The sequence below is a fragment of the Drosophila tropicalis genome, unplaced genomic scaffold (genome assembly GCF_018151085.1).
Source record: "Drosophila tropicalis isolate 14030-0801.00 unplaced genomic scaffold, ASM1815108v1 contig_905, whole genome shotgun sequence".
Taxonomy (NCBI): Eukaryota; Metazoa; Arthropoda; class Insecta; order Diptera; family Drosophilidae; genus Drosophila; species Drosophila tropicalis.
This window is the reverse complement of record NW_027173405.1, coordinates 1142770-1168442: the sequence shown is the minus strand read 5'-3', so window position 1 is coordinate 1168442 and position 25673 is coordinate 1142770. Positions and strand designations below refer to the sequence as shown.

Below are 25673 nucleotides of genomic sequence, written 5' to 3'. Positions count from 1 at the left end.
TTTTAGTTCCTCTCTGAGGGAAAACTGTTAAAGTAATAATATTTTATAAAAAAATTATAATATTTTAAAAAACTCCAGGAAAAACACCCCTTCAAACGGGGTAAAACATAGGTCCTGGCGTTTATAAATCAAGTTTTTAACACTATTTGGACCAATATTTAAACAGGAACCAATATTATAAAATCAGAAAATGGATTTTATGTTGGCATAAATAAATAAAAATAAAATTAAAAAAAAATTCCAGTAATTAAATAAGAATTTCCATCTTTTGGCTTGATAAAGTTAAGACACTACCAAAGGACATTATAGGGGCTAATCTACTGAAATTTTATTTCTTGATGCTCTTAACATATGTCGAATTGAATATTTTATACAACAAAAATTTTAAAAACACTTGATACCCTTTAAAAAAAAAAAAAAAAAAAAAAATTGTTATCTAAAAACTAAGAGAGTGCAAAACTGTAACATTTGGCTTTTCCTTACATTTTGCTTACCATTTCTAGCCTGGGTGACCAAATGACTTCAAACTTTTGGATAAGGTAGTTAAATAGCTACAAAATCAAATGGTAGAAGAATCATTATTCCAGGTTAACTCCGAAAAAGTTATGACCTACGCAACCGAAGAATGCAAGCTGGTGTTACAGTTTTGCTCGTCAGTGTACTTAAAAACTTAACAGATGTTTTTGACAAATGCAGGGAATACAACCTAAAGCTACACCCAGAAAAATGTTAATTTTTTATGCATGAGGTGACTTTTCTTGGCCATAGATGCACAGATAAAGGAATATTTCCAGATGACAAGAAATATGACGTCATCAAGAATTACTCAGTCCCGCACAATGCGGATAGCGCTAGACGTTTTGCGGATAGCGCTATACGTTTTATAGCCTTTTGCAATTATTATAGACGATTCATTAAAAACTTCGCCGAATATTCCCGACACATAACAAGATTATGTAAAAAGAATGTTCCCTGTGAATGGACAGTTGAATGCCAAGACGCATTCCAATATTTAAAAAGTAAACTAATGGAACCAACATTGTTACAATACCCCGACTTTAATCAAGAATTCTGTATAATTACGGATGCAAACAAACATGCATGTGGAGCGGTTTTAACTCAAAACCATGATGGACTCCAACTTCCCATTGCGTATGCATCTAGATCTTTCACCAAAGGAGAAAGCAATAAGTGTACTACTGAGCAGGAATTAGCTGCAATACACTGGGCAATATTACACTTTAGACCATATATATATGGAAAACATTTCTTAATAAAAACAGACCATAGACCTCTAATATACCTCTTCTCAATGATCAATTCCAGTACTAAACTGACACGTATGAGGCTCGAATTAGAAGAATATGATTTCACAGTTGAATACTTATAGAGAAAAGACAACTATGTAGCTGATGCGTTATCAAGAATAACCATCAAAGACCTACAAAATATAACTGGCAATATCAATAAAGTCACTACAAGATGTCAGAATAGACAGAAAATCCGCGCGGAAAATAAAGAACAAGAATTGCCTACGCAATCTTTAAATACAGCTTCTAAGCCCAGCGTATATGAAGTCATAAACAATGACGAAGTACGCAAAGTAGTGACATTGTATGTAAAAGATATGTTATGTTTATTTAAACATGGCAGAAAAATTACTGCAAGATATGATGTTAGCGATTTATATACCAATGGAATCCTAGACTTAGGTCCATTTTTCCAAAGGCTTGAACTGCAAGCCGGTATAAATAAAATCAACCAACTCAAAGTGGCACCGTGGGAAAATATCTTTGAAAATGCTTCAATAGGTAATTTCAAATTAATGGGCAATAAAATATTAAAAACATTAAGAGTAGCGCTACTCAACCTGGTGATAAGCAAAAAGATAAAGAAGCTATTTTGTCTAACCTCCATGACGATCCCATACAAGGAGGTCATACTGGCATTTCAAACACTTTATCAAAAATCAAAAGACATTATTTTTGGAAGAATATGACTCGTGATATTACTGAGTACATACGAAAATGTCAAAATTGCCAGAAAGCTAAAATAACGAAACATATTAAGACCCCACTAACAATAACAGAAACACCCATAAATGTTTTCGACAGAGTTGTAGTGGACATGATTGGTCCACTACCAAAATGGAAACGAGTATGCAGTCACTTTAATATGTGATTTAATTAAATATTTAGTTGCCATACCTGTTCCGATTAAGAATGCTAATACTGTCGCTAAAGCAATATTTGAATCTTTTATCCTGAAGTACGGTCCAATGAAGACGTTCATTACGGACATGGGAACAGAATACAAGAATTCAATTATAGACAATTTGTGCAAATATTTAGATGTTAAAAATATTACATCTACAGCACACCACCACCAGACAGTTGGAACAATAGAAAGAAGTCATAGAACGTTAGTGAATACATACGATCCTACATATCGGTTGATAAAACTGATTGGGACGTAAGTACAACATCATAAAAAAAAAAAAAAAACAAAAAAAAATAAATAAATAAAATTTCTTAAATGTATAGATAATAAGAATTAAAATAACTTCATGAAATTACGTTATTTTTCAAAAGGGGGGAGATGTAGTATAGTGTATGCACATACGAGTTCTTATTACTCAACATAAATATTGAGCGGCAACACTTTGTTAGCCGAATATGCATAGGGCATTGCCTTTGACACTCAGCGACAGCGTGCCAAGTTCCCGCACACATTTCAAGTGCAAACGTAATATGATATGCACTCATTGCATTCATCGCTTAGAGCCAGGTCAGCATGTTTCCCATACTGACCGCTAATATACATATGTGCATGCATAACTTACACTCTCTGCCCGTCTTACATTTTGTTACTTTACTTATATATAATGTTTATATAAAACGGCTGCTCTGCCGCTGCGCCGACAGCGATCAAGCCTTTAGCTAAGAGAACCAAATTCATACAATAAAAGACATTCAATAAAAGAACACCTACTTATAATACAACTAACTCCATTTTATTGAAATAATCAATGGACTAAGATTAATAACACTATGCAACAAAATGAAGGGTATTGAAATCAAACCGCACCGGACCTTTTTTTTCTGAAAGTACATGTATTGAATAGCAAAACCCTATTTGGGTTTTTCAAAGTTAGCTCGTTTTTTTTTTTTATAGCGAGTTGAAATTTTTCATTTTGGGGGTATTTTTTAGTTTGTCATATGAGGTAAATATGACTTATATATCGATTTCTTCTTCATTCATTCGACCTAAATCATCCTTATTTATTGTAGAAATATTGTTAATGGTTAAATAAATTAATTTTATAAATGTTATATAACACAAAATTACTTTTTCAGCTACAGTTCTAGAAAAAATTACAATTAAGCCCTTTTTTAAAGTAATTATGGACGTATTTTTAATTTATTGCTATTTTTTTGTGAAAATAATAATATTTTGGAAGTATTTTTAATTTATAACTATTTTTTTGTGAGAATAGTATCAAGATTAATTTACAACAACAAATTTAGACATACATACTTTCCATAAGGAAAAAGTTTGTAATGATTTAAGTCTAAATTGCAAGATTCTCGTATGTTTTTAAAGCGAGGCAATCTAACGGAAGATATATGTACATACATATGTAATTTATAAAAAAAAATTCTCCGTTCGGATTCTAATAGAATATAGTTCAAAGTATATGAGCGATAGCCATTGACTCCGGTAAGTAACGGCATATACTCAAGCACAGCTTACAAAACTTACAGTAAGCTTACTTACTGTCGTAAAAATCAGTATTAAGAACAGGTGCCCGTAGTTTAAAGTCCCAAGTTTAAGCAAAATGTGCAAGTGTCCAGCAAATATTAATAACTTCTGCTACTGTTGCGGACGTTTTACCCCGGCGAGTGATAAGCACGGATCAGTTAGTGAAAATTTTGTTACGGCATTTCGACATTACTTTAATTGTGATGTTATACTGAATGAATCGTGGGCGCCAAACACAGTTTGCAGAGCTTGTTATGTCGGGTTAGTTAACTGGATGCATAAAAAACAAAATAAAATGCCATTTGGTGTACCAATGATGTGGTACAATCCAGGAGAACATGACCCAAAAAATTGTTATGCTTGTGCCAATAATGTGGCTGGACTTAACAAAAGAAAGGCGAAAAACAAAGTCTACGTGTCCGTTCCGAGTGTGCAACTGCCCCTGGATCATTCCGAAAATATTCCAGTACCAAAATATTCAGGCACAGACAATGTTAGTCTTTACCCCGATGCGACTGTATTTGATGATTATTCCGAGTATATCCCCGAACCATCAGTATCAAATCACCCAGTTCTTATAACACAAAGCAAGTTGGATGAAATGGTTGCAAAATTAGAGCTAACGCAGAGAAAATCAGAAATGTTAGCATCTTTTTTAAAATCCCATAACTTGTTAGCAACGGGTACAAGAGTCACAGCCTATCGAAATCGCAAGGAACACTTCAAAAAGTTTTTTACGGTGAACCAAGAAAATACTTTGGCTTATTGTCACGATATTTTGCCTCTCATGAATGAAATGGGTGTTCAGTACAGGCCAAACGATTGGAGACTATTCATTGATAGTTCAAAATTTAGTTGGAAAGCCGTATTGCTTGAAAAAAACAATTCAAAGCCATCGATCCCCATTGCATATGGAACTGACACTAAAGAGACGTTTGAAAAAATGAAATGGATTTTAGAATTGGTGGAGTACACAAAAACACAATTGGCGAGTGTGTTGCGACTTGAAAGTCGTTGCCATGCTAACCGGACTCCAAGGCGGCTACACTAAACACATGTGTTTTTTATGCGATTGGGACACTCGGTTCAAGGGCGATCAGTACAAAAATAAAAATTGGAAACTAAGAGCTGAAAGTGAGAAAAAGGATGCCAACAGAATTCATAAAGAACTTGTATCTCCAGAAAAAATAATTTTCCCTCCACTTCACATCAAACTCGGAATTGTCAAAAATTTCTTGATGGTTGTCGGTAGAAGAGACGCTGTATTTTGCTGTTTACGACAAATCTTTCCAAAGATTAGTGATGCAAAATTAAAAAATGGTAAGTCATTTTTTTATATCTACACGAATACTTTTGACTTATATCAAATGTTTTAGGCGTTTTGAATGGACCTGATATTCGGAGATTGGTAAAGTCTGAAGATTTCAACAAAGTTTTAGCTGGCGACGAGTTCATTGCGTGGACATCGATAAAGGAGACCATCGTTGGGCTTTTAGGCAAAAATCGTTCGTTTTAAACCAAGTCACTTTTTGTCCAACATATTTCAAATGTTTTTTTGTATTTTGTATATTTTGATTAAAAAATTTAATGATTCGTTTTTATTGCTTCTGGTTAGAGTTTCATTAAGTGTTTTCCGATGGGAATCCATTATATACCAACCTAAAAAAATATATATATGTATATATATATGTATATTAGTTCAGTAATGTTGAGAATATATGTTAACTGAACAAATTAACTTTTGTTGCTTCACTTTTGTCCTTTAAAACTGGGTTCAGTTTAATCACACTGACGAGCAAAACTGTAACACCAGCTTGCATTCTTAGAATGATGATTCTTCTACCATTTGATTTTGTTGCTATTTAACTCTTGGATCAAGATCGGGTAAGTATATCAAATAGCTCCCATATTTGATATAGTCACCCGATCTTGATCCAATATGGGAGCTATTTGATATAGTTACCCGATCTTGATCCACACAGTCGTTTATAGGTGTAATTAACTCACTATTAAATTTCACGATAATACAGTTTAATAAATAACCAAGTTATTAAGAAAAGTCACTGTTTATTACTTTGGCGTTTGTATGGGAGCTATAAAATATACTGGTCCGATCTGGCTCAATCCGAGATATACAAAGTGTGCCTACATGCTAAGTTTCAAGCTGTAGCTCTAACGGTCTACGATGAGTCCGCGTTGATCAAGACGGACTGTTAGACGGACATGGTTATTTGAACTCGTCTCTTTGTGCTGATAAAAAATATAATATATATATTTTATAGGGCCGGAGATGCTTCCTTCTATGCGTTGCGCACTTCTGAACAAAATTGATTTACCTTTTTTGCAAGGGTATAATGAAAAGAAAGTTGTGTACTCATCTTCTCCAAAACTTCTTTTGGAAAACCTAAGCCATGGCAAAACAATCGCAACGAAGTTTAATCTTAAAAACAATTGTGACTAATTAACATTTTTTTATTGTTTCAGATACATGCATCTACGCAGTTAAATGGAAATATCACTACTCATCTAAAAGTTCCATAAATAAAAATCATTTAAATAGCGATGCTTTTATAAAGGCTAATGCTGGAGAAAATTTCAATTTTGTAGAAGTTCCAAGAGCTAACCGAAATCATTGTGATTATGAGGTAAATGGGAATAGCTATTATAAGTCTTTAAAATTATTTACTTTGCTTTCCTGATCTCTCGTAAATATACATAAATATAAAAGCCGCTGAAAAACACCGTATTAAGAGATTCTGAAAAATCTAGAATCCTTAAGAGATTCTGAAAAATCTAGAATCCTTAATACAAAAATCGATAGAAGTTACACACGACATATGACTTTAATACTAAAGTGAGAACAAAGGATGTATCAATTACTTAATGTTTCGACTATACTTAAAATCGACTACTTGAATTCGACCGTTTTTATTTCGACTTTACAACTAGTCGATTGTTTTCTTTGTTTCGTTGGTGTTCGTCCTATCTCCTCGCGGAGTTGTACCGTTTCAAAGAAACAATTGACGCTAGGCCAAACGGCTACGCTAACATAGTAATGGATGCTTTCTGAAACCATATAGTATGAAAAATTGGAGTCACCAAGCCTTATGTATCAGAAAAAATGGTGCCAGGTTTTAAAGTCTTCAGCAAAAGTTTTTGACAAAAGAACGCTATTCGAATTTCATAAGTTGTAAGCTACAACTAAATATATTTCAGGCTATCGAGCTTTTTGGAGTTCTTCAGCATTAAAGCCACTTACGCTCTCGTTGGTTATCAGCCGACTTGCGAAGTTGTAATATTAAAAAGTCGTTTCAAAACTATTACTTTACTAATATACTTACTCTGTTTATTAATCAACCTATTTAATAAACGTTAGACTACACTTAATCTTACATTTTGGGTCTCATTAGTGTCAAATACGAATGTACTATTCAAAACAAAATAATTTCTAGCAGACGCGTAGTCTTTCTAAGAAAAATCTAAAAATAAGTTGAAGAAAATTGTAAAATTCGAAGTCGCCTGGGTGCCGCTAGAAAATTCTTAATTTTAGGCGAAAAAAACCGACGCAAAATAGCATGTCGACACACCACACAAAGAAAAAGGTTGCAAAGACTGTAGCAAAACGTTCGAGTCAAAACTAGATAGAAAATATTCAATATAAGACAGCAAGTAAGAACCAGAAAGTTGAACACACAACGCCAACTCCAGTTAGAAGCGAGATGAATTTCCACTTGTACAGATTTGCCAAAATATTAAGTTTATCATATGGCTTGTACAGATTTTCCATATGATAAACTTAATATTATAAAAAAAGTGGTTTCAAAAATATTATTAAAATTAGTGATGAAAACCTATTGTTTCTAGAATCCGAGAATATTTGAAATTATGAAAAACTTAGTTTATATAAAAAATGAGACTTACAATGATTTGAAAGAAGAGTTCGATATCTATTATCGTCTAAATGGATCGAAAAGTGGATCGAAAATGAACTTCAAGAAAAATCATTTTTCAAGCAAAGAAAACAGAATACTTCAAGTGCAACCAAAACGGTCATATTTTCCGCCTGCTAAATACAGCATAAAGCGTCTCAGTAATCAAGGAGAGCATTTTTAAAAAAATAAATAAATTTTTCGCCATATTATTGACAATGGACGAATTTGGCCTAGCAAGGAAAAAAAAAAGGAAGCGGTCAGTCGATTTGCTAAGCCAAAAGTTCTTTTGCGTCAAGCGCGGTACTGGCTTCCTTCCGTTTGATTGAATGACTGGGGTCTAGATCCTATTGTAATATCTTCGTCAATGTATGTAAAACGGTTCAGGCAGCGGAAGATCGGATCCCATTGGACACTTCACTGCAGTAGTAGTCGTGGATAAATTGAACACAAACCGTAAGTCCATAGTGCTTATAAATAGACAAATGATTTGATTAAAAACTTCAATTTGTTGGGCAGTAAACAAGGATAAACATTCCTAAAGAGCTCAGATGATGTGCCAGTGAGAGTTTGCGCTTATATATAATGTCACAGAAGAATGTTTTTTATTTATAGCTCCGCCAAAATATCGCAAAGAGGTCGAAAAGATAATTGAAGCAGTGGGTCAGAAATTGTCAAGCAGTGCCCGATTCACTTGAAGATTGTTTCTGACTGAAAAAAAGCCGTTTTATCACTCACCGAGCGGCCTAGCAGCATATGAAGCTAGAAAAGTAAAGTAGCAAGTCGAGGAATGAATAAAAAAAGGGACCATTCGAAAATCTTCAAATTCGCCAGCAGAATAGTCGTCTTGAAAAAAAAAAGATGAAACTATTCGAGTTAACGTGAACTACAGAGAGCTAAACAATGCGGTATGGGTTGATTTTTTCCCTGTACCGATTATAGAGGTTTTGGAAAAGCTATAACCAGCTACATATGTGGTTTACTATAATGGATTTTCCATGTCCCTGTTGAAGAGCAAAGCAAGCAATACACAGAATTCGTCACAAAAGTGGGTTTTTTACGGGTTCAATCAAGCGCCCTTCGATTTTAAAATATCTCCAGTAAGGTTCATAAGGTTCCTTAATCTTATTTTTCAGGAATTTATTAACTCTAGTGTAATGCAGCTCTACATAGATGGCATAATTGTATATGCTAAGAAACTCGACATTTGTATGCGACGGAAAAACTTGGTGCACGCATATATTTTTAGCCATATTATTGACAACGGATGAATTTGGCATATCCAAAAGTTTTTGTGCTTCTTTCCGTTTGATTGAGTGACTGGGGTCTATTGTAATATATTCGTCAATGTTAAGTCCGTCCACTGGTTCTTGTCAAGGTTAGCCGTCGATGAAATCCAACTCAAATGGATGAATTACGTATACATTTTCTTTTTTCTTTCCTTCCAAATATTCTGCTTTGTACAGTCGCTTAAAATGATTATCGTATCTCAATTGTATCACTGTACAAAGCAGAATATTTGGAAGGAAAGAAAAAAGAAAATAAAAAAAAAAAAATGTGCGTCTAACGGTTAGACACGATAGAAGTGAAACCTTCCGTAAAACAAACTGAGAGAGAATGAGACGAAAGCAGCATTAGGAGCGGGATAATTATAGGTTCATTATAATATTGCTATAAAGGTCATATTTTATTTTCTTCATTTTATTATTATTCATCCTCAATGTTTTCAATTTCAACAAATGATACGAGTGGCTTATGATAGCTAAAATATGATACAAATGCTTTGGTTTCGATGTTGTCAACATATCTTTGAAATACCGCGTCAATTGTTATTTTTGATCGTGTTGTTGATTCAGTGCGATTGTTACACATTTTTAAACTGAATGTTGTATTGAGAAAGTCAATTAAAGGAACCGCTGTGTCCAATGCAAAATTTACGTTAAAATCGCCACTTAAAATCATTGAAACTTTATCGTAATCTTTTCTAAGTATCCGCGATACTTCTGGTGTATACTTTATTAAATTTTCATGAATGAATTCCGTGATGCTATTTATTGATTGATTCGGTGAAATATAAATTGCCACAATTAAAACTGTTTTTCCATTGCTCAATCTGGTTTCGCATGCACATATTTCTCCCACTTTAGAGAGCTGAACAGACAGTGATTCTAGTTGCTGTGCATTCATTCATTATATATTTTGTGATACATTTTTATTTACTTTTTATACCCTTGCAGAGGGTCAGATGTTCGTAACGCACAGAAGGAGGCGTTTACGACCTGAGAAGCTGAGTTGATATAGCCATGTCCATCTGTCCGTCCGTCTGTGCGTATGCATTTTACTCAGCCGTCTTAGGAGCTATCGGGATGAAATCTTTTTTTGGGATTTTTTATTACCCGGGTAAGATAAAGTATGAAAATCCTTAGGATCGGACCACTATATCATATAGCTCTAGAAGAAAAAATTTTGCGGACATGGCTATATCAACTCAGCTTCTCATGCTGATCAAGAATTTATATACTTTATGGGGTCGTAAACGCCTCCTTCTGTGCGTTACGTACATCTGACCAATTTTACAATACCCTCTGCAAGGGTATAAAAAGTAAATAAAAAAATGTATCACAAAATATATAAAAAGCATTATGAAAAACTTCGACCAAGCTGGGAGTCGAACCCCGGCCGCCCGATCGCCAAGCGAGCACACTAACAACAGAGCCACGTCGACACTTTGTAAATTGCCGTCGAGTTCTGTAGTTAAGCACGCATCTCATTTTCGCATTGTCGCTATGTCTCTTTTTAGTGTCGCTTTTTCGTTTCATCGAGTCTCAAATCACTCCCAACGATTCTAAAGAAGTTTTCACTTCAAAAACCTAAGTAAAATAGGGAATATAAATCTAAAACTAAATATGTACATAAAAATTACACATGTGTGCCACCACGCTGTGTCGGCATATTTATGTTTAGATTATGAGTCTCGCGGTTGAGTCTAAAATGCTGCACGTGAGTTGTACTGTATTTTAAATTCGGTTCATTGATGTTTCAGTTGCACATATGGCCCTTAGGCTTAGTGCGGGCGCAGTCCATTGGATTGTTTCTTAATCTTCACGATATATTTGCAAATAAACCCTTAAATTTATTTAGAGTTTCTAGAATTTTCGGAATGAGAAATAAAGGGATGAAAGTTTTTGAAACGCCAATTGTTTGAGTTTGGGGTTTCTTATCGACCACTTTATTTAAACTTCTCGAAATATAAATATTTCCGATGACAGTTTCCTTCTACCTAAAACCAAAACGTTTTGACAGTGACTAATTTTGATTACTGTTTGTGTCACTTAGACCCTTAGCCATCGATTTGCTTCTTAAATGGAATAAATCGATACATAACCACATAACTACAGAATTATTGATTTTTTTTGGCTCACTGCATGCCTTTTTTAGTGGACTACCGACTCTCTTTCATAATTAGGTATCTTTTATGGGCACTATTTGGTATTGCGCAATTTATATACATTATTTGAAAAATATCTAATTTAAATGACTTTAAAATTGAGAGAAAAGTTTTTACATGGAATCGACTATTTTTCTAACTCTTCAAAATTATTAAATAACAAAAACTCAGTAACTTGAAAGAAATTTATTTAGGATCAAATTCTCGATTCAAATTTTATCTTTGCCGTTCTTTTTTCGCTTCATGTAGTTTGAATTCCCAACTACTATTAGCGTTAAAGATATGGTATGGCCATTAAAATTGTGGATTCTTAAGCGAAGTCTGCTGATGATAGAACTTGGTGGTTCTTGCAATAGCTATACAGACAACCTGCTCACCTTTTGTGTTGCCTATGATTTAAAATCTTACAACGGTCGTGAAAAGTCAAAGCGTCATAGACGGACGCCAAAGTCAAGCCGAGCCAAACGTCGATTGTCATTTAGCATAGTGTAATCTCTATGAAGTCGTATTTTCATGTAAACCCCCTAGACTATAATTATATCGTAAATAAAACCCCACATATTTTGGGTGCTCGACCGGGATAGATTCGAGTAAGAGTGGTGATCATCCGGAGTAGATTCTAGTTAGAGTGGTTACAAAAGAGTTGCCCCACATATTTTGTCGTGATAGAAAAGAAAGAAAGAGTGCGGGATACAAGAGACTACCCCACATACATTTTTTGTGCGTTCGTGCGGAAGAAGAGTGAAAAAAATAAGTGATTTTTTTTTCTCAAACAATCGTGTCGTATTAAGTCGGTCCTGCTCTGCTAGTGGTGAAATTAAAACATTAACTATGTCGTGTTTAAATGATTTAATAAGCGATACTCTGAAAACGGTTAAAGCAGCATTACATAAATTTATCTATGAGAGCGAGGGAGATAGAAATAACCGCAAAAGAATTCGAGAATTTTCTGGTTTCGATTTCGATGAAACGAAAGTGCGAAGCAAAGGTGGAATATGTACGACGAAATTTGACGAACGGTGATCTTGTTTCGATTTGCAATGTATTGGACGAATCAGACGACGAAGTAGATGATGAAATAAACGACGAGACAGATCATGAATCGGTAGCTACAGAGAGGAACGTAGCAACAGAGAATAATTGGAGGAACATGCCGCACCAGAGAGCAAGCGAGAACAACAACGGTGAGTACAGAAGAATAAACGAAGAGAGAGATAGAATGATGACGCCGCGTTTTGCCATTAGTTTTCGCGACGTAGAAGAGAACATTCGTATTTTTGACGGCACTAATACTATTGCAGTAGAAGTTTGGATTAACGAATTCAATGAGCAAGCAACGTTGATGTGTTGGAGCGATTTCCAAAAGTTTCTGTTCGCGAAGAAGGCGTTAAAAGGCATCGCGAAACTGTTTGTCTTGAGTGAGAGAGGAATAAATTCGTGGAACTCTCTCGAAAAAGCACTTTTGAGTGAATTCAAATCGTGCGTGAGTAGTAAAGACGTACATGAGCAACTGGTGAAAATGAAGCGTAAAAACAATGAGTGCGTTTTTGAGTACTTTTACAGAATGAAAGATGTAGCTTCACGTGGACAAATAAAAGACGATTCATTAATAGAATATCTGATTGACGGCATTGATGAAAAAAGTGAGAATAAGTCGATTTTATATGGAGCGAAAAATTTAAATGTGTTTGAAGAGAAATTAAAGCAGTATAAAACAATGAGTGAAAAGGAAAGTAAGAGAGACAATGGTAAATACAAAAACGACGAGAATAGTGCAAAAGTGAAAGACGAAAAGATTATGAAAAGAAATAATAAAGATGTTAAAAACGATGTAGTGTGTTACAATTGTGGAAATAAAGGACATTACTCGAAGAATTGTGATGATAAAGAGAAAGGTAGAAAGTGCTACAAATGTAATGGATTTGGTCATATAGCTAAAGATTGTAAAAAGGAAGAGATGAATAGTCAATTCAAACCAAACATAAGAAGTTTAAAGTCGAAAACAGAAATAACGCGTAAAGTGATCGAAATTGACAATATTGAGTGTAAGGCATTGTTCGACACAGGAAGTAAATTTTGTGTCATTCGCGAAGATTTGTATAAACGTTTGAAAAAGCAAGAGTTGAGTAGCTTTGACGGTTTCCTAATTGGATTTGGCGGCTGTAAATCAAATAAGATAATGCCAATTGGACATTTCATGAATTCTGTTTTGATTGACGACCAATCGTTCGTGCTAGATTTTCATGTAGTTCCGATTAGATTGTTAGATGTCGACATGATCATAGGCGAGGAATTATGTTTGCAGCTGACATTATATTTAGTCGAAATGGTCTAAGAGTAGAAAAGTTCAAAAATGAAAGTGATAAAATAAACATTCTAAGAATTGATGTCGCAAATAATAAAGATGAACTTGATAAAGACGAAAGGGCAAGCACTAAAAAAGACGTAATCGATTTGATATCTAATTGTCAACTGGCAACTAAGACGACCAATGAAGAAGTGGCAGAGTGCGTGAACGAGAAAGTCGAAGAATGGTTGGCTGATGGCATAATTAAAGAGTCAACGTCCGAGTACACATGTCGTGTGGTACTTTTAAAGAAGGATGACAATGAGCTGGTTGTTGTCCCCAACGCAATAAAGATGCAGATTATTGGTCAGGCCCATAACAAAGGACATTTCTGGGCAAAACAGACGAAAGAGCTGATTTACAAAGATTCTTTTATTGAAAGCTGTATTCCCTGTATTATCAGTAGCCGTGAAGTTGGCAAGCATGAAGGCTTGTTGCATCTACTTCAAAAAGACGATGTTCCACTTTTAACTCACGATATTGATTTTATAGGTCATCTCGAGTCTTCTCACAAGGACTATAAGCATATCCGGCGGTCATAGATGCATTTACGAAGTTTTGCTGGTTATACCCAACCAAATCGAAGACTAGCAATAAAGTTATTGCGAAGCTGACGATGCAAAGCGCGATTTTTGGCAACCCAACGTTTATTATCTCGGATCGGGGTTCCGCCTTTACATCCCAAGATTTTCTGAAGTACTGCGACAACGAAGGTATCAAACACGTTAAGGCGACTACAGCACTTCCGAAAGTAAACGGCCAAGTCGAACGTTTAAATGCGATCATCATTCCTGTTCTGTCGAAGTTGAGCGTTGATGATTCGACGAAGTGGTATCGACATGTTAGCAAAGTTCAGCAGGCTATCAATTCGACGTGCACCAGAAGTATTGACACTTCTCCATTTGAGTTACTAACTGGCGTTAAGATGAGGACCAACGATGACCATAAACTAAGAGATCTTATCAAACAAGAGACGAAGGCAATATTCACAGACGAAAGAAGCGAGCTCCGTGCCAAGGCGCAGGCACACATCTCCAAGATCCAAGACGAAAACAAGAAGTACTACATCCTACGTCGTAAGCAAGCTCGATCTTATGATGTTGGCGACCTGGTTGCAATTAAGAGGACGCAATTTGGCAGTGGTCTCAAATTAAAACCAAAATATTTTGGACCCTACCAGGTTAAGAAGGTGAAGCACAACAACGCATACGATGTCGAAAAAGTAGGCAAGTGCGAAGGGCCAAAAGTGACGTCAACATGTACAGAGTACATGAAGCCCTGGAGCCCAAAACGAGACGACGAGGAAGATGACCCATCATTCGGGTCGATTGCGTAATCAGAATGGCCGAATGTGGGATGTGGATTTGCGATGTGCATCAATCCCACTGTACACGAAGAAGAGAGACGAAACGACGATCAAAGAGAGAACGTGAGCGTGTAAGAAAAGACGATCAAGAGGGATGACGAACGAATGAGAGATGACGACGGGAGAGTTGGTTTTTGCGCGTTGAATAAGACGGACGTGTTTTGAGCTCTTGCGTCATAGTCGGATGCAAGGTCAAGTCGAGTGCCATAGACGGGTACTATAAGTCGAGTGTCAAAGCCGGACACTAAAAGTCGAGTACCATATACGGGTGCTATAAGTCGTGTGTCAAAGTCGGACACTAAAAGTCGATCGCCAAAGTCGGGCGTGAAAAGTCGAAGCGTCATAGACGGACGCCAAAGTCAAGCCGAGCCAAACGTCGATTGTCATTTTCATGTAAACCCCCTAGACTATAATTATATCGTAAATAAAACCCCACATATATGTGGCACAAAACGGAGCATCCAGAATTTGTACACGCCTGATTTAGCGGCATTGCAACAGTTTACATAGGGAACAGATCGGGAATGAGACAAAGAAAACGAAGAAGACAGATAAAGATAGAGATGGTTGGTTGGATGCAGTTCAGGCTGCAAGATGGCTCAGAATATGGTACTTGGATTATTTATTATTAAGAATAGCAGAGGACCCTAAAAGGTTCATGCATGGCATAGTTAGAAGAACAACGACTAAGGGATAAAGGTATCAAAGGATGTCTACTCCGTCTACATGGTACCGACAGATTTACCTGAGCTAATAAATCAGGCGAGTCGATATCACCAATTAAGAGCTTGTACAGAAAAATAACACCAAGCAAACCCTACGGTTAGTTAGGGAAGGAAGAGAAGTCTACTAGAATATGAAGGAAAATTGACATTGCGATCCCAGCTTAAGCCACGAAGAGCAAATAGCAAGAACTGCTTTTGAACGGATTCAAGTCTAATCTGGTGCGACTCATATTGAGGTGACCAAATGCAAGATCCATACTCTAAGATAGGACGAACAAGCGAAGTAAAAAGAACTTTAGTTGTATAGGGGTCATCAAATTCTTTTGACCATCTTTTAACGAAACCCAGAACACTCATGGCCTTTGCGACCGTGGTGGAAATATGGGTGTTAAAATTTAACTTATGGTCCATAAGTACGCCCAAATCATTCATATAATTTAGACGTTCTAAAGGGCTATTGTTTAGAAAATAAATGACCAGTTGAGGAGAGTTACGAAAAAAAGTCATTACCTTACATTTGGTAGTGTTAAGATTTAACAAATTAAACTGGCACCAGGATTGAAAGTTTTCAAGATCAGCTTGTAGCCGACTAAATGAATCTGTGTCTTTAGAAGTAAGACTTGTCTTGGCTTAACATCGTCGAACAATGACTGATGGAAGATCGTTAATGAATAATGTGAAAAGCAGAGGGCAAAGATGACTATCTTGAGGTACAGCAGAAGTCACAGGAATGGAATTGGAAAAAGAAGACTTAAAAAGTACCTTCTGTTTTCTATTTGTTAAATATTCTCGAACCCAAGAAAGGAATAGAGGTGGAAACCTAATAAAGTTTAGTTTAGAAAGTAATAGAGTATGATTAACAGAATCAAAGGCTTTGCTTAAGTCCGTGTATATGACATCAGCTTGTTTAGAATTTTTGAAACCCTTAAAAATTATAGAAGTAAATTCTAAAAGGTTAGTGGCTATAGACCTACGTTTCACAAACCCATGTTGGGATGGCGAAATAATAGAGCTGCAAATATGTTGCAATTGCGAAGTTATAATTTTCTCAAAAGCTTTCGGAATAGCGGACAATTTTGAGATACCCCTATAGTTAGAGGCTTCGGACTTTTTGCCATTTTTATGCAAAGTAATGATATACGACTTCTTCCAAAAAGATGGAAAAGAAAAAGATTCAACAGACAATAGAAACAATTTTAAAATGGGTTTACATAATGTGTTTGCACAGAACCTGAGAACACATCCATGTAGACCATCTGCCCCGGAGATTAAACAGATTTAACTAGTATAAGTTCGATAAGAAGAGAACTTTCATCAATCACTGGATTAAAAATGCAATTTGCCTCTTTTAAATGACAAACATATCGGCAATTGCCTGATCAGTGCTCGCTTTTTTATTTTGAAAAGACAGACCTCTTACGTTTAGAATTAACAAAATTATAAAATTGTTTAGGGTCAGAAGATAATTCCTATAGCATTGTGTATTAAGCATCTTGAATTTTGAACGAGCGACTGTATACAGAGCGAAATCTGATGACGTGTTTTTTGAAACTTCTTATAGTATCGAGTCTTCACATTTTTCAAATTAGATAACTCTCGAGAGAACCAGGGACGTTTGTTAAGCCGCGCCAGCCTACCAAGAGGCACACAAATATCAAAGAGTGAATTCAGAGTATCATAAAAAAAAAACGAACAGCTGAGTTCATATCTCTACAATTGTATCGATTGATAAGACCAATCGGTAGTAGTAATGTTTTCATTAAGGCTGGCAGAGTCAGTCTTACGAAAGCACCTAGTTAGAGGTAACTCATTTGAACCAAGTAATGGTGAGAGCAAGGGCAGATCAATTTTTAAATTTAATGTAGGATGAAATTGGTCTTCGGGAAGAACAAATGGTTCAATCCTAGAAACATCACAATAAGAAGAATCCAATACAAAAATAAGATCTAACGATTTTCCATTAAAATTTAAGACAGCATTGACTTGGGATAAAGATAAGCCGAAAAGGCCATCAATAAAGTCATATGACATAGAGGGCAGCAACATGATAGATTCATCTGTTGGTGATCATGCTAAAACGGGTAAATTAAAATCACCTACAACTATGAGCATGTCTTGACTGGAAACTAAAGAGGAGACAAACTGAATTGCCTCTAAATGATTAAAGTGTAATATGCTCGATGTATAATCCTTTGAGATGTAGAATATTTTGGAATTTAATAAATTAAGACACAAGCAGGTCTTGTCGTTTGGAGTATGGTTTATTCAATGATTGTTAATTCTATTACAATTGTTCTCTATCAGAGGAGCGGTATGCTTATGTATAAACATATTTATGTATAAATGTATGAATGTATAAATGTATAATGTTTACATAAGAGTATGTATGTATATATGTCGCTGCAGCGAGAGAGTGAGGATGTATTATATTGCATATTGAATAGAATATATATTCAATCTCCTGGGTACTAGAAAATTGAATCATTTTAGATGATAAAGCAGCATCAACAGCTATCAGAGCGTCACCGCCTATGCGAGAAATCCGGTCACGTCTGAATATAGAAAAGTTTGTGGAAAAAACCGATGCATCAGCAATGTCAGGTTTTAGCCACGTCACTGTAAAAGCTAGAATATTATGTTCAAAAGAAAGACTATCTACATAGAGATTAGGAAGTTTAGGTTTCAGTCCTCTAACGTTCTGGTAACCCATATAACTTTTAATGATTAGGGTCCCTGGTTTTTTGATCTACTTAAGAAGGGTAAAATTAGTTTAGGAGTTGGTCTTCCCAATATAGTGGAAACTGAATTAGAATTTAATGATATAATCATGGTTGGACTTACTATTCAACAAGATCTGACAAGGGGATCTTCAGGTATGCAAATCACCGATTTGGATGAATATTGGATATGTTGTAGAAAACCCCGTCATTTAAAGCTGTGTGAAATATTTCAGCGCGCTATTCTATATCTTCCCAATAAATCGCGTTTAAAGTCATAGCTTCGGTGACTTAGAGATAAAACGCCGAGTAGACTTTAAGCAGCACCGCGGTGTGAGGGGGTAGAGGTCCTGCCTAAAATTGATGAAGACCTGGTTCAACCCCTGCCCGAAACTAGTGAGTTTTGGATTTTCATTCTTTTTTTTTTTTGCATTTTTATACCCTTGCAGAGGGTATTATAAAATTCGTCAGATGTCTGTAACGCACAGAAGGAGACGTTTTCGACCGCATAAAGTATATTCTTGATCAGCATGAGAAGCTGAGTCGATCCGTCTGTTCGTCTGACCGTCTGTCCCTCCGTGCGTATGCGTTTGACTCAGCTATCTTAGAAGCTATCGGGCTGATACTTTTTATTATCTGGAGCAGATCAGATATGAAAATTATCAGGATCGGACCACTATATTATAAAGCTCTAGAAGAAACACTTTCAAAAAAATTTCATAAAAATTGGAGTATCGCCAGTAAATTTGCGATCCCAAAATTTCAATCCGATCGGATATATAGAACACAAGTTACAGTCAATATAAATCGGTTGAAAAAAAAAATGTGCGTCTAACGGTTAGATACGATAGAAGTGAAACCTTCCGTAAAACAAACTGAGACAGAATGAGACGAAAGCAGCATTAGAAGCGGGATAATTATAGGTTCATTATAATGTTGCTATAAAGGTCATATTTTATTTTCTTCATTTTATTATTATTCATCCTCAATGTTTTCAATTTCAACAAATGATACGAGTGGCTTATGATAGCTAAAATATGATACAAATGCTTTGGTTTCGATGTTGTCAACATATCTTTGAAATACCGCGTCAATTGTTGTTTTTGATCGTGTTGTTGATTCAGTGCGATTGTTACACATTTTTAAACTGAATGTTGTATTGAGAAAGTCAATTAAAGGAACCGCAGTGTCCAATGCAAAATTTACGTTAAAATCGCCACTTAAAATCATTGGAACTTTATCGTAATCTTTTCTAAGTATCCGCGATACTTCTGGTGTATACTTTATTAAATTTTGATGAATGCCACAATTAAAACTGTTTTTCCATTGCTCAATCTGGTTTCGCATGCACATATTTCTCCCACTTTAGAGAGCTGAACAGACAGTGATTCTAGTTGCTGTGCATTCATTCATTATATATTTTGTGATACATTTTTATTTACTTTTTATACCCTTGCAGAGGGTCAGATGTTCGTAACGCACAGAAGGAGGCGTTTACGACCTGAGAAGCTGAGTTGATATAGCCATGTCCATCTGTCCGTCCGTCTGTGCGTATGCATTTTACTCAGCCGTCTTAAGAGCTATCGGGATGAAATCTTTTTTTGGGATTTTTTATTACCCGGGTAAGATAAAGTATGAAAATCCTTAGGATCGGACCACTATATCATATAGCTCTAGAAGAAAAAATTTTGCGGACATGGCTATATCAACTCAGCTTCTCATGCTGATCAAGAATTTATATACTTTATGGGGTCGTAAACGCCTCCTTCTGTGCGTTACGAACATCTGACCAATTTTACAATACCCTCTGCAAGGGTGTAAAAAGTAAATAAAATGAAGCAAGTAAGTCGACTCGTCGACTTGGGTATACACCAGTCGATTTCAATAAAATTTAGTAGTTCGGTAGAAATAAATAAGAATAATTAGTCTGCCGAATTTGAATGCGATAGTCAAAATAATACAGGAGGAAATCGGTTTTTTCTAAATTATGGAGGCGGAAGTGGGCGTGGCAAAATGTGAAAATATCTAAATTCTCCGCGCATACTATGCCAGTATACATACTAAATTTGGTGACTTTAGCTTTGTTAGTTTTTCATAAAATCAGTTTTGTTTAATTTGCGGGGGCGGAAGTGGGCGTGGCAAAATGTTTAAATAGCCAATATCTGCGCGTCTATTAAGCTAGTCTACATACTAAATTTGATGTCGGTAGCTATCATAGTTTTTAAGGAAATCAGTTTTATGTAAATTCCGGGGGCGGAAGGGGGCGTGGCAAAAAGTTTAAACAATTAGTTTCTGCGCGCTAACTTAACGAGTAGATAAACCAAATTTGATGTCTATAGCTATTATACTTTTTTAAGAAAAACAGTTTTGTGTGATTTTTGGGGGCGTTAGGGGGCGTGGCAAAAAGTTTAAACAATTAATTTCTGCGCGCTAACTAATCGGGTATACAAACTAAATTTGATGTCTCTAGCTGTCATACTTTTTAAGAAAAACAGTTTTATGTGATTCCTGGGGGCGTAGGGGGGCGTGGCCGAAAATCCAATTAACTCTGTAAATGTGCATAATACACGAGTATACATATCAAATTTGGTGGCTCTAGCTCATATAGTCTCCGAGATCTGCGTGTTCATACAGACGGACGGACGGACGGACAGACGGACATGGCTAGATCGACTCGGCTGTTGATCCTGATCAAGAATATATATACTTTATAGGGTCGGAGAAGCTTCCTTCTGCCTGTTACATACATTTTGGCGACTTTAATATACCATTTCACCCTATGGGTGTATGGTATAAAAATCTAAAGAAATTGAATCCAAATTTATTTGTAATTTTTTGCCGATTGTCTAAAATATTTAAATACAACTTAAAGTCTTAAAAAGAAAATATTATTATACCAAAAAAGATGCCCGAAACTGACTGTTCGGAAAGTCGAACAATGGTCTTTCACCACGTTACGCTTATTGCAAATTAAAAACCAGAAGGCCAGGGCTAACTTCGACCGCGTCAATAGCTATTAACCATCAAAGTGGAAAAACGTGTTTTCTAAAAAGGCTTATGTTTGCGAAAGAATGGCCTACAATCATAGGAAATAACGAATATATTGATCAAAGTCACTGTTTCCACCGTTCCTATGGGAGCTATATGATATAGTCACCTGATCTTTATCAAATTTGGCACAGTAGTTCATAGGCGTAATAAACTGTACAATATTTAGTTTCACGACAATAGCCCACTGTTCGTGACTTTGGGGTTTGTATGGGAGCTATATGATATAGTGGTCCGATCCGGCTGAATCCGAGATATACAACCCCTGCAGTATATACAAGCCTACGTGCAAAATTTCAGCTCTGTAGCTCTTACGGTCTAGGAGGAGTTTGCGTTGATCCAGACGGACGGACGGACGGACGGACACAGTTGTAAAATGTATATGAATAAAGTAAGTAAGTCGTCTCGCCGACTCGTGGGCGTGGCAAAAATTTTAAATAATCAAAATCTGCACGAATACTAAGCATGTATAAGTACCAAATTTGGGAACTTTCACTCTTAGTTTTTGAGAAAATCAGTTTTCTTTAATTTGCGGGGAGGAAGACGGGGTGAAAAAATATTTACACATACAACATCTGCGTATTTACTAAGCAAATATACACACCAAATATGGTGCCTCTAGCTATAATAGCGTTTAGGATAAACGCTTTTTTTAAATTTCGGGGGCCGGAAGGGGCGTGGCAAAAATTTGAAATAAACTTGATCACTTTATGTACCACACGAGTCTACAAACCAAATTTGGTGGCTCTATTTTTTATATATATATACGCCGATATCTAGGCGTCCATACGGACGGATAGACGGACAGACGGAGCGAAACCCGGTTTTTTTCAATCACAAATGGAAATTTTTATTGTTTTAAACGACTATATAACATTTTTAATGTTTTAATTTGATTATTTAACATAATTACAAAAAGAAAAAAAGAACAATTATTTAATTTTTAATTTTGAAAATTTGCTATTGACGGCTGATTTTTTTTCGAAATAATTTTCAATATTTACATCAATATCTAATAAACTCAACATTTCGGGACTATAGTTGCTACTTTCCAAATCCTTTCGTGATCGCACGTATCTCAGAGATGCAATAAGTGGGTCCGAAGAGGCTGCCAGCATGTTGAAAAGGTCTTCATTTTGACTAACACAAGAAGATTTTTTTGTAGTCCTTGTTTTTACATTTCTGTGGTTCTTCGGATAGCTCTCCAATTGGTAAACACTGATATTCTATTAAATCCTTTCCGTGAGCCAAAATCCTATATACCGTTGGGGTAGTTTTTTTTTTTTGCGGATACAATTCAGTCAAAAGTTGAGCAGTCTTTGAAGTATATTTGGCAAATTTTTCACCATTTACCATTTTATTGCAATTTATAACATTCAAGATAACAGCCACCCTTTTAATGATCTCTTGACTTACACCTGTTATTAAAGATGTCATTTCATCATTCTTCGTGGAGGGGCGGAAGGATCCCAATAAATTACAAGTGGTTGGCTGGTGCCAATTTCTTCTGGGTGAGCGAGGGATGAATTAATAACGTGCGATAACTTCGGTTAAAAAACGTATGCTTTATTAAATGCACAGGTGGCCGACACACACGAAATGTTTCGGGTTAAAAGTATACAAGTTTCGAGATAGAAAATTCTGAAGAGAAGGAACGGGTGTTCGGGTGAAAAACTCGAATTAGATTGATTATGGCGATTTACAGGAGAACCCTTCGTCACCCTCCTCAGTATGACCGAATTCGGTTTTGGGAAAAACCCTACCCCTCACTCTCTGCTGTTCACCCGGTGGCGTGAACATACCGCCCCCCTTGCAACAAGTTGCAATTGCCTCGCTGGACATGTCTAAGGATGGGGGATGGCAGCGTTCTGGATCGCCAAGACACGGGTGGAGATGGAGGGGGGAACTTTGGATGCAGATGGAGTAGGCGGCACGATGGCTGAAGACCTTTGGATAGAAGCCCGAATGAAAGGCGGGTGCTTTTTGGGTCTTTGCTCCTTGGGTTGGATGTACGCGACAGAGCTGTCGATGTGCAAGAGCGTGTGGTGTTGCTTGCCACATCGATGGCATCCTGCTGTGCTCCTGCAGGAACCAATGGAATGCTCATGAGCCAAACAGTTCGGGCAGTATCCGTTGCTTAAGACTACCCGTAGCCTGTCGTCAGCTCGTAGTCCTCGAAACTGTCGGCACTGACGGAGCGCGTGTACCCCTTGACAAACGCGGCACCTGAAGCAATTGGAACTGCGTTCTCAATCGGATGGTGCTGCTGTCCTTAGAGACATTTTCGGGCTGCTGGAGGAGGTGAACCGAGACCTTCTGGATTTTCCAGTAACGGATCCACAGAGAACCCATCCGAACATCGTCTCGATCCCCACGAAAGAATCACCAACATTCTTGATGATTCGTTCCCCAAGGATAGTGGGAAGGAGCTCGGCGCCAAGCACCAAATCCACAGGAGCTCTTTGGTGAAATTGCGGATCAGCGAGCGGAAGGTCAAGCGAATCCTGCTTCACCTTATTCGGGACGGCGCGGGACGGAAGTGCTTCAGCTACACTAGGCAGCACCACGGCGACTGCTTGGAACTGTCGCAGCGGTTCGTCAGGAGGAGAAATCTGTAGGCGGCACACTTTGTCGCCGCTACCAGCATCGCATTGCCCAATGCCGCGAATGCTAGTTGATACTTTGCAGCTTGGAGGATTAATCAATTCAAACATTCTTTGGGAAATAAAGGACGCTTCGGATCCCATATCAATCAAAGCGCGGATTTGAAACTGCTTGCCACGATGATGAATAGTTACCCTTGCAGTACCCAGGTGGCCAGTGTTGCGAGTGGAGGCGAAGTAACTTCCCACGTTTACATGAGAGCTGCTGGAAGAATCGGAGGACGCAGGATTCGGAATTATACAAGCATCAGGTGCTGAGCTCTCTTGCACTTGAGCGGAAAAGGCCTGAGCTCGTGCCGTAGGTTTTCGGCTTACGGATGGAAAGGTCTGACCGCTAGAGTTTGGTTGAAGGACATCTGTGGCCTCTAGTACACGGTGGCGATCAGTTAGGAATCGATTCAGGTCGTCCCAGGATGAGACGGCGGTCTTATTTGGAACGGACTGTTCCCACAACAGAAGGGTGGATTTGGGCATTTTGCTCGTACAGATTGCTATGAGAAGGATATCCCAATTGTCTGTACAAGCCCCGGAAAGCTCAAGACCGGTTAAGCAACCTTGAATTGACGTCTGCAGTTCTCTCAACGCTTTGCCAGACTCTTGTGTTACAGCTGGGATCTGTAGAAGCTGCTTGGCTTGGCTCATAATCAATAATCGATTATTTTCGTATCGCGCAGTGAGGTTATCCCACGCGGACTGGAACCCTTCATTGGTCAAGGGTGACCTAGAAACAATGGCTCTGGCTTCACCGCGAGTTTTGCAACTTAAGTGGTAAAGTTTCTCCACTTGTGTTAGGCTTGGATTATGGATAAAAATCGCGGTAAACAAATCACGGAATGTAGGCCAAGCCAGGCTGTCTCCGTTGAAGATTTCGACTTCGCACGGGGGAACTGTGTGGCTTTGGTGGGTGGAATCGACGGAGAGCCTGACTGGTGGGGAAGCCATTTTCGCGGACAACTGCTCGATTCGCTCTCCAAACAAAGTCCCGCCTCGCACATATACCATATAACAATATTCATGTTTAGCTTTAATTGTAGCTATGTGCTTCGGACTATCTTTGTTCTTTTGAGCCGTCAAGGCTTTATAGCATCGTGAAAACTCTGCCTCGACTTTTGTCCAAAGTGACTTAAGCTGGTCTAAGTGTATTTTAACGGAGACGAGTGGCACATCGTCAGCTAAAGCCTGGGACTCGCGAGTCTCGAACGCCGTTAATGCCTCGCACACGGCAACAAAGTCGGAAAGAGACATCGTAGAGTGTTCTCTGAGCTATTACGAATCGAATGGAAACAAATAACTTCGTGGAATTAGAGCTCCCAAGCGAGGAGATCGAAACGAAGCCGTAAGTGGACTGTATAATTTAAGTATAGAGGAGGAGTGAGAAAAAGAAATGACTCCTCTTTCTAATGAACACAATGAATAAGCATAGATAGCATAAATAAAATTAGAAGGATTTATAATTTTCCTCGCAGTTGTGTGAATAATTATAAGGATATATAATCACTTGGATATTAAAATTTATACAATGTGGAAAAATGTTTAAATTTATAAGAGTATTTAAAAGTATGGAAAAATTGAGACCAGTAGGATTGGGAGTGCCGATAACTTTTCAATAAGGAAAAAAAAAACTCGGAATTAGTTTTCATTAAACGGACAAGATCAATTTCATGGATA

General features: G+C 37.0%; 1 protein-coding gene across 1 annotated transcript in view; it reads left to right on the top strand.

Annotated features, from left to right (window-relative positions):
- LOC137586136 (calcineurin-binding protein cabin-1-like) overlaps positions 1-25673 on the top strand; it is a 1431569-nt gene that overhangs the window by 1022980 nt on the left and 382916 nt on the right. Inside the window, exon 11 of the mRNA XM_068302145.1 lies at positions 6247-6407. Within this exon, the coding sequence (XP_068158246.1) occupies positions 6247-6407 (161 nt within the window). The remainder of the gene's footprint in view (positions 1-6246; positions 6408-25673) is intronic.